An 11039-nucleotide genomic window follows, 5' to 3' on the forward strand; every position below is an offset into this window, starting at 1 on the left:
GGATCCGTGATCGAAGTCTTGATGAACGTTGGTTGTAAGCTTGGAATGAAAGTGTTTCTTGCTGTTTGTTCTTACATATTTTCTAAAATATAACAGTAAGATACCAATTTATTTACGAAAATGGCTATGATGCAACGGCGAACAAATGTAAGCATGCAAGTAGTTAGTTATAAAATGTATTTATTTGGCATTGTGTAATTGTGGAACTGGTTATAACCTACAAATTGGTAGTGCACAGTGTCTTATTGTTGTGACATTTGGTGGATTGCGAGTGATGATATATTTTGTGTCGAGATAGCCCACCTGTTGGCTCAGTAACTAGCCCCTAATAAGTGTATGTGTCATTTTATTCCAGGTGAGACTTCCACCAGAAGTCAACAGAATATTATATATCCGTAACCTTCCATACAAGATAACTGCTGAAGAAATGTATGACATATTTGGGAAGTACGGAGCTATAAGACAGATAAGAGTGTGAGTCACTTGGCAGTTCTGAGCCTATATTCAAATACTGTAATAAATGAAGAACATGTTTGTTTAAAAAAGTATGTGACATGGTTGCTCTGGTTGCTCTTATTTTCAGTGGCAACACTCCTGAAACAAGAGGAACAGCATTTGTTGTATATGAAGATATATTTGACGCTAAGAATGCTTGTGATCATTTATCTGGCTTTAATGTTTGTAATCGGTACCTTGTTGTTTTGTATTACCAGGTAAGTTTTGTTCTGTTTCTGTTTTAGTTTATGTGTAATTCAGGTGAAACCATTTGCACTGCTCATTTCTTGGGCACTCTTCAAAAATATTACCATAGGATCTAAAAGTTTGTGATGATGGTACATTGCTACAAGTATTATGTTTTTGGACATTATCTACCATCCTGTCTATTTTTCAAAACACAACGTTTCGGAGACTGGATTCTATCCCCGTCCTCAGGTAAAACCTATTCAGTTGGGTCCAGTAGATAAGAGTTAGTCCCTATCTCCATAGGTCCAGAGATAGGGACTAGCTCTATTTATTGGACCCAACTGAGTACGTTTTACCTGAGGACGGACAGAATCCAGTCTCCAAAACGTTGTGATTTGAAAAATAAAGAGGACGGCTTTTAGAAAATGGACAGGATGATAGATAATGTCCAAAAACATAATACTCGTAATAATTACCATAGATTATTCAAGAGATACTTTGACTTACACATGTGTATACATTCCCTCCAAAGTTTTGTTTTCTGTGTCATTTTTATTATAGTGGTATTTTAAGTGGAATTTATACTGGTAAATTTGGTGATGTAGGTGTAATCATCACTTTGGGAGGTCCTTCATTTTATATATAGGCAGCAAAACATTTCTTCTTGGAATAATATTTCCAACATTCATAGTCCCAACCCTTCCCAGCACTGTAGAGTCTGAGCATGAGTGAGTGTCAGTCTATCCCTGCATTCAGAACACTGCATGATGTTTCCAGTATCATCAGTTTGGGTACATGTGATAAAGGTATTGCACGCAGGGGAGTGTGTACGTGTATGCACAATTGGAGCAGTAGTATCCATGGTGAGGCTCCTTGTCCCAGCCCATCCCACTACATCAACTGCAACAGTGTGCATTTGTCTGGTGACAGGAAGTGTCCAGTTTACTGATGTAAAAGAGCTAGTCAGGGACTTAGGGTGAAGGACAGCCTGTGCTTTGTTGATGCTCAGATGAAGTAGATTTTACAGGGTTTTGATAATGATGTATGATGCCCAGGATTACATTTGTTATAAGTTTATGTCTTATATTTTTATGGGAAATGTGTTGTACAGTTTACAAGACAGATCTTGCTTAAAAACTTTGTATGTGTTAAAATAACAGCTGATTCCACCTCATTGCTATGCAGTAGTAGAACTTTGTTTAAATATGACATTATGCTTGTCCCTTCTGATGGTGACAAAGAAGTTTGAAATATATACTGGTGAATGAGAATCTCTCATAAAGATACAATTTTTTTTTTTTTAATTATTGAAAAATCTGTTTCAACAGTTGAACATGAAAAGGATTGACCGTTGTGATATTTTCCTTCTGCTTTATTAGATTTAGAATATAACATGTAGCTGTGATCATTTGAGATTATTTGTACTTAATTGTGTTTATTTTTTACAGTCTAACAAAGCATTCAAGAGGATTGATATTGATAAAAAGAAAGAAGAAATTGACAAGATGAAAACAAAGTACGGGATCAGTGCTGAAGAGAAGAAATGAAATTGTAGTGACAGCTTGTGACTTTGATAACTTCAGACAAAAAGAGATGTTGATACAGAGATCTATCTTCTGGGCTATAATGCCATGTAGTATGTTGAAAGTCGACAAAAATTTCAGAGGAATGTGTTGTTTCCATTGCTGCCTGCTTCACACTGGTTTCTTACTTGTCTCATTCATCAACCCTGAAGATGGAAGTGACATGTCCTCTGAAACACTGGTTGACTTTAAGTGGACTTCACAGTGTTGTATCCCAGAAAATAGAACTCCTCATAACCAGCACTGTGAGAGCCTCAAATCATACAGAGATACAGATATATCATAAACAATGCTCTTATTTTCATATTCATTTTGTACTCACAAACCTTGTGTAAGGAGAACAGGACAGAGTAAGAATGTAGTAATGAGCTGAAGAAGATGTGCGGAAATTGAAGGGACAGTGCGCAGCATTGACTTACTTCTGATAGATCATGTGTCCATGGTCTTGTTTGTACAGTATGGCCTGGTATAAAGGATCTCAAAATATAAAGCAACACTGAATACTTTCATTACCACAATAAATTAGTTTTACAGGACATGCTTGAGGGGGGAGACATTTTGTTGAAGACACACTTCAGGTCATGAATTAAAATTTTCTACATGCTTTGAATAGTGTCATTGGTGTGCTATTCAGTACATGTGATATTTTCATGGAGGTTCTGTAGAGCTGTCACTATCAGACCATAGAATAATTTTTCATAGAAGTCACCCACAGGTAGGAACTGGTAGGATGATAGATAGGGGAATTGGTTCGTCTCAAAATAAGGTAGGCCCCACAAGGAAAACCTACCATAACACTTCCTGGGCTGCTGTGGCTGCACAGGCCACCATCTTGTTGAGAACCATTGCATTCTCCCATATGCTTGGCTGGTAGTTGTGCGCTGAAGTCAAATTCATACCCTCACATAACCACTTTCAAATTACGTCTGCTATTGCACCATTTCCCACGTGAAGGGGAAAACATTTCTACAGTAAAGACCTTTTCAGACTCATTGATTTCACCTTTCGGTCATGGGGCTAAACAACAGACGAGACAATAAACAATTTTCTCTTTCAGGCTACTTCATATTTTGAAAGATGCAAATAAAAGTTGATATCAAAGTAGCACAGGTGATAAATAATAAATAATGCAGAAAACACATGTATATACTTCGTGATCAGCTTTCCTTGTTTTATAATTAATGACCTACTGGAGTTTGGCATATGAAACTGTATAAACATAACAATGACTTTATGTGTGAAATACTTCTTTAATATACTAATGATTGTGAAGATGGCAGTGGTGCAAACATTCCATGTTATATATGGCAGATTTAACATAGCAGTAATTTGTATTAATGAAAATTGTACAGTATATACAGAAATTAACCAGTGAAGCTTCCAATTATTAATTTTAACTCTTGCTAGCTGAACTTTACAGATTGAAGCGGTTGAAGTAAAATAAGACTTTACTGTAGAATTTAACCATAAAAAAGGGTAAGGTCATAATGTGAGAAAGGAGACTTACATAAGAGAATTTTTTTGGCATGTTGATTAAGAGTAGAAGTTATTTTTTGAGACTATAAAGTATTTAATGTGATTTGCAGTTATGTTTCATATTGTAAGGATTTTCTGTTGAACTGTGGCCAGGAGATCACCTCTTCTGTGTGGGATTTTGTTGTTGGGACAAGCCATGATTTCACTTCCACATTCATTTCATTATGACGCTGAAGAGTGGTAAATGAAGAATTGACCATCCCTCCCTCAGCCATCACTTACTAACTCCATTAGCAATTTTAACTGATCTGTGTAGATAGACTTGTTGTTTCCATGGATCTTTGCAGACGTGTAGTTAGACTAACATGTTTTGTCACTTCACCAAACTTGATTTCAACTGCTCAGTCATGCTATCTCCCCTCCCACAAAAGTTTCCCATTTTGTGTATGAAACAAGCTAAGTAGGAACCTGTAATGGGTCTGGGGTCTGCTGAGTGTTCTGTCCAGTGTGTTCTGGAGGCTCTTTTTTCCTGAGAGGAAAAGTGTGAACTTGACCACTCACTTCCATCTGGTGTGAAGATTATCTTAATCAGCTGTGCATTGCAGTATTAGCATTCTGGCTATTCTGTGGTGCTGTGGTATGGAATTGTGTCTAGTGCTATACATGGATTTCCATTATGCTTTCTTGCTGTGAGTTATTTATAGATGTGGACGCTAGGAGGATCACTGATAGTCCGGCAAGAATTAACTTTCAGTCACTTGATCATGCCATTCATATTACTTAAGGTTTTGTCAGCTTTGAGATAGCTTCACCTGTATGAATCACAAGTAAGTCTAAGAGAAATACAGTAATAAATAAATAAATCAAACTGATCTCATGAGTTTCTGAATGGGAGATGGGGGTGGAATTGAGGATGTGTGGTAGGCTGCCATTGGAAGTTTCTTGAAGCAGTGGCACTAACTGCACAGCCTTCTTATGCGAGGCAAACCTACTATCAACAGAATATGGATTTTTTTGTGTATGTTACAATGACAGTATTTCAGAAATAAAGATATTTAAAGAAAGCTAGTTTTGGAAAGTGACTGTGATGAAGCATTCTCATGCCACAATGAAAATGAGCTTGCTCAAGTCAACTAGCAGCAGATGGTACGAGTAATTCCAAGACCACGAACCCCTTGAAATTCTGGTGGTATTTGTTCTTTCATTAGATGTCGCAGTGAATTCAGGATACAAGAGGCATCTTGTGTGAACATATATTCTAAATCAGTTGCCATCTCTCTCTTATTCACAAAAGTGATTCCATACAGCCTGTAGAAACACTTGACAGTGAATTCCTGACATGAGTGAACTCTAGAAATGGGATATGATGTCTGGAGTGTAATGAGAGATTAGTGGTCCATTCTTGAACAGCTCTGTGCACTAGTAAAATGAGGAAATACTGTACTATCAGCTTGCTCATATACTGAGATTTCTGCATTTTTGCAACAACATGAATCAATCAGAGAAGAACTATAAGAGACTGTTTGGATCTGACGATATTGAATTGCTATAGCATTGTATCATGCTGGTGCAGCAAAATAAACGATTCAAAATTTCGCTTGACATGTTCAAGTTGCTGGACATGAGTGCAAGAGAGTCTTATTCTTATTTCATCCCAAGAGGAACACCAAACCCGCAATCCAGTCAGAAGACTCACCTTGAAGATCGACATGCTGATCACTGGCATCTGCAGGCTTGTGCTTACACTACATTTGTCAGTTCATGGTTTTATAAATGGCAACATTTCGCTTTTAGTGACCAAATAATTTGTGCTGAACATTACTGTTTTTGTCTTCCCTCCCTTTTATGACATCTAATAATCTGACCGGCTGTCCTCCGTCAATTTTGTGGCATGTAATGGTCTGGTCAGCTACACTTTGCGAAAAAGGACATGGCTATTCAAAGCCTGCTACTGCATCTCTAAGAAGTAGGAAGGCAAAGCCATATTATAAACTATCATTGGAAGATGGATACATCTGAGATATTATTTCATATGCCATTGTCAGGATGTTCACTGTGGATAATGTATCTTCATTTAACACAGACATCTCCCAATTTACAGCCCTAATTCTTGCCATGAAAACTGTGTAAGGTGAAAATTCGTAAATCAGAAATCATATTCCCAGTACTTTGCAAATAAAGTCACTGACTTGTTCAAGGGTCCCAGGAAAATCCATGAACATTTTTAACATGTGTTTTAATAGTAAATGAGTATGGTATTAACATGTTCGTGATATTTATTGTTGCAAGTAAAACAGAATTATTTCATTCGTGTTTACTTTCTCATAGCTGATGCAATGCAACAATGCAGCTTCATTATCATAGGAACAAAGCCTCTCAGTCACATGACTATGTCCAGAAAAACAAATATTCTGTCATCTCCTTGACTGTTTCTTTCCATACAAAGATGATACACACTGTTGAAGCTGAAAAATTCATAGCAGTACATGTCTTTGGATTGCTCTCTTCTTTGATCATTTTTTACTATTTCCACCTTGTAGCCAAACTTATTGCTTTTCTTACTTTCATTGGATTATCAGTGCCTCTTACAATCACTTTCACTCATTTGGGAGTGATAATGAGCACAAATAATACATCCTTATAGGTGAAATGTAAGTATCAAGGGTACAATTAATATGTTGCTGGACATTATCCATCATCTTGTCTGTTCTAAAAAAAAAAAAAGTCTAGTTTCTATTAAAAAACTATTAAAAGTTTTTTAATAGAAACTAGACATTTTTTTTTAGAACAGACAAGATGATGGATATTAATTGTAACAATTTACCATCATCACAAACTTTTAGATCTTATCAAGAGTGCAGTTAATTCTGCGTAAACACAAGGTGCACAGTCAGATTGGGAAGGTGTGAGATGTGCATGGGTGGGGATATCTGCTTCTCCCTACTTCAGCCCATTTTGTGTATGTTCTCTGCCTTTACAGAAAAATTATATACAAAGGTAAGAGCTTCTTTGTATTGAAAATTCGTGAAACAAGGGATAATTGTGCTAAATGAAGGTTATAATTATATTGCAAATTATCGCTTTTATTTGCCATATTTAGATTCGTAGACTATTGTTTTTACTGTGCAATTGATATTCATTATCAGAAAATCTACAGCTGTTTTACTAGTCTGTGAATATGGATAGGTTGACAACCACTGATCAAACACATTTTTAATTATGAGGGAATTAGATTAAATCTTCAATTGGGTCATCTGGTTCAGGTATTTGAACTAGATGTCTCCTAAAGACAGGGCAGACTCTTTGGAATAGAGGTAACAAGCTTTGTTTTCTCTGTATTTACCTAGCATGTAATTTGTCAATAATGGTAACAGAATATATAATTAATTTCTCAAAAAACATGATAGTGAAGCACCTGGAATAGTTCAATCACCAAAGTGAACCATGTAGACAACAAGGTTCAAATCCTGGAAGGGGCACTGATGTTCATTCTACCACCACATCCACACTTCTTTTCTGTAGCTCACTTCAATAAACTGCATAATCAGAATGTGACTATATGTTGAGTAATGGGTACTACTTAGAGGGTTTTGAATGGACATAAGTTCATAGTATCATTAAACTTTACAAAGAAACGCGGGGGAAAAAAATGCTGAAACAACCAACCAGACGTGTGAATCTGTTATCTAGTAACTTTCATTTACGTTTGGTAACAACCTCACTTAGCAGACATATTTGTCAACGTAGGAAATTGCGCTCTTGCGGGAAATTTTGGTACTATTAAATCGTCTGTCGTCTGCTGTAGTGAAGGGTGAATGAGGGGTGTAAAGGGGAGGAAGAATAGCAGAAGCCAGGAAAAGCAGCCATGGTCAGGTTCAAGGAGAGATTCATTTAGTGAGAAAGAGAGCGAAACGTTCTTGATCGTTAACTTTAACAGAACAAGGTTGTCAATACTTTCGCCCCGAGCTCAAGTAACACCAGTAATCATGACTTATTAAAAAATCACGTGAACAATTTTAACATAATCATCACGCTACAGACGATTTGAAGTTCAAGGACCACGTGATCTTGCAACATTTACATATTTAAACAACTGCAAAACATGCTGTCTTAAAGTAGATGTCTTAATAGACTTCTTTAAGCGTAACATGGAGAAATACCTCCACTCATTCACCTCCATCTTTAATGCAACTTAAAAGTGTTTACAATCCCTCTTTCATTTAAAATAACATTAAAATCACATGAATTGCTTCATTTTTCGGCTCTATTTGGCCATCTTCAGACAATTCCTCACTTTTTGAAAGCCGTGGCCCATGTTAAGGGCCCCTATTCTTTGTTTGGAATATTCATATTCACTGGGCTCCAACCTGCTACAGATAAGCTCTTAATTAGCGAATATGATTCAAGTCTGCCCAGCCGTTCGGGTGCTAGCAAGGCGCAGACGAAATTAGAAAGCCCCGCTTTTCGTATTCGGGGGGCTCAAAATGCGCAAATCTGTGATCGATTTTTTCCGCCATTATAATACATTCTCATCTGTACTGTTTATAGGAGAAAGTAAAATTGAGTTCAAACATGGGATGGCCTGTAGATTGCCTGAGTGTAATATAGTGACCGAAACTGCCATACAATGATATTATATTTTTTATATAATATTTTTTACTCATATAACTATAAAAACACTGCACTTTTGAAAGGCGACGAACCACTTTAATGTGATTACCGTGATTCTATAGCCTAATTCACACTTTACATGGTTTAGGCCAAATAGATGTGAAAGTCTTTAAAGAGAAATGTTGCAATAAGTATGGATAATGTCATGGAATTATGGTGTACCTGTTTATATGCTTAGGTTTAGCCTGTGTAGACAAGAGCATCTTCCGTCAAAATAACATTCCTGAATATAACCTAAACAGCCGCAAGATGTCGGATGAACATATGTTGCATTGTTGTATTACATGATTAGCACACGCTCCTTATTCGAGAATTTGTTCCCCGATTAATTTGATAGTATTCTGAAGACAGTTTAGTACATTATTACACCTAATATTAGATCTTCAATTTATGACACTGCAAATGTACTTAGAGAGCGGAATTTAGGTGCTTTTTTTAGAAGATTTCCGACGGGTTTATAGCGGCACGGGAGTGCTATAATGAGAACCCTTCTCTTACAGTTTTGCATTTGTGTATAAAAACGCACAAACTTTAATTGACGATGGTAAGGTGGTTGGTTTAGAAGTAAACACAGAGAAAACTAAGTATATGTTACTGTCTCGTCACCAAAATGCAGGGCAAAATCATGACATAAAGACAGGTAACAAATGTTTTGAAAATGTGGCACAGATCAGATATTTGGAAACGACAATATCAAATCAAAACCTGATTCAGGAGGAAATTAAGATGAGATTGAACTCAGGTAATGCTTGCTAACATTCAGACCAGAACCGTTTGTCTTTTCGTCTGCTGTCTAAAAACATAAAAATTACAATATACAAGACCATAATGTTACCTGTGGTTCTGTATGGGTGTGAAACTTTTTCTCTTGACATTAAGAGAAGAACATAGACTGAGGTATTGAGGAGAATATTTGAACCGAAGAGAGATGAAGTTACGGGAGGTTGGAGAAAACTACATAATGAGGTGCTTCATAACTTGTACCCTTGCCAAGTTGTAATTGGAATGATGTAGTCGTGGAAAATGAGGTGGGCAGGGCATGTAGCACAAATGGGGTAGAAGATTAATGCATGTGGGATATTGGTGGGAAAGCCAAAAGGAAATAGACCACTAGGAAGAACAAGACGTAGGTTGGTGGATAATATTAGAATGGGGATAGGATTTGATGGCATGGATTGGATTGATTTGGCCCAGGAAAGGGAACAGTGGAGAGCTCTTATGAACACGGTATTGAACCTTCGGGTTCCATAAAATGTTGGGAACTTTTGAGTGACTGCACAATTGGCGACTTCTCAAGAAGGGCTCAGCTCCAAGAGCGGATGAAGGACGGATTACGTTTTCTTTTCTGCCATTCATTTTGTGTCTCTCTTCCGTGCATCCACGGCGTAGAAAAGGTCATCTCCAGAGATTTAAATTTAACGTACAGCGAAACATTACTAATTATAATAGGAGGAGGCTCAAGCCTCAAGTATTCATTAACTGGCACGAGATATATAAATATGAATTACAGAATAACTGTTAATTGAGGGTATTATATATTATATATGTAGGCTCTCTTTACGATTGTATAAGCAATTTTAGTTTATGGATTCATAAGGTAATGAGTCAGCAAATAAGATAGAATTCTGTAGTCTTCAATAATTTAAATTACAGGAATATAAAGTCGTATATTGATAATGAAACTTACTTGCTTACTCACGGAGGTGAGCCCTTATGGAGGAGCCACCAATTCTGCAGCTACTCAAGAAATTCATAGCATTTTATGGAACGCGAAGGTTCATTACCGGGTTCACAAGAGCCCTCCACTGGTCCCTATCCTGAGCCAGATCAATCCAATCCATACCATCCAATCCTATCTCTCTAAGATCCATTTAAATATTGTTCAACCACTTACGCCTTGGTCTTCCCAGTGGTTTCTTTCCTTCTGGCTTTACCGCCATTATCCTATATGCATTCCTCGTCTCGGCCATTCGGGCTATATGCCCTGCCCACCTCATCCTCATTGACTTGATCATTCTATTTATACTTAGGGAAGAGTACACGATACGAAGATTGATAATGAAACACTTTTATAAAATGTGAAGTGTAAAATATTTATTTATTATTTTTCAGTGCATAAAATTATAAAGGATACGCGTGCTGATTCCAGTGGATAAGCGGTCTGAACTACGTAAGCTGGGAACGGTCTGGTCATGAAATACGAGTATGTCCGCCTGTTTGTGTGTTTCCTTGCTGTTACTTGCCCGACTTCGCTTCTTGTTCGCTGGCCGTGTTATGGGTACTCACACACGTAGTCACAGGAGCAAGACACAACAAAAAGCACAATAAACACATGAAAATAGAAAGAGTGCTCCAACAGAAGAGGATAAACGTGACTTGAGTAGTGAATACGACGTAGGAAAAATCCTGAACAATTTTATATTTTAATATTTAATTTTTAAAATTTATCAATATATATGATAAATATATATTTTAATTATATGAAGACGACAAGGCATGTAATGAACTAGTTTAACGTTAAGCAAATAAGCACCTGAGGATGGCACTTTTATGGAAACATGTAGTGCGAGTGAGAGGAGTGAAGTAGATAAGTGTATGCACTAGAAGAGGGTGAAATAAATCATG

General features: G+C 36.9%; 1 protein-coding gene across 1 annotated transcript; it reads left to right on the top strand.

Moving 5' to 3' along the window:
* LOC111870559 (splicing factor 3B subunit 6) lies at window positions 1-2369 on the top strand. The gene is made up of 4 exons (XM_023862941.2): window positions 1-147; window positions 356-474; window positions 584-713; window positions 2133-2369. Exons 1-4 carry the CDS (start codon window positions 121-123, stop codon window positions 2229-2231), a joined length of 375 nt encoding a protein of 124 aa, XP_023718709.1. The 5' UTR covers window positions 1-120; the 3' UTR covers window positions 2232-2369.
* Window positions 2370-11039: the final 8670 nt, after the last annotated feature.

Source organism: Cryptotermes secundus, unplaced genomic scaffold (genome assembly GCF_002891405.2).
Source record: "Cryptotermes secundus unplaced genomic scaffold, Csec_1.0 scaffold117, whole genome shotgun sequence".
In the NCBI taxonomy this organism is placed as follows: Eukaryota; Metazoa; Arthropoda; class Insecta; order Blattodea; family Kalotermitidae; genus Cryptotermes; species Cryptotermes secundus.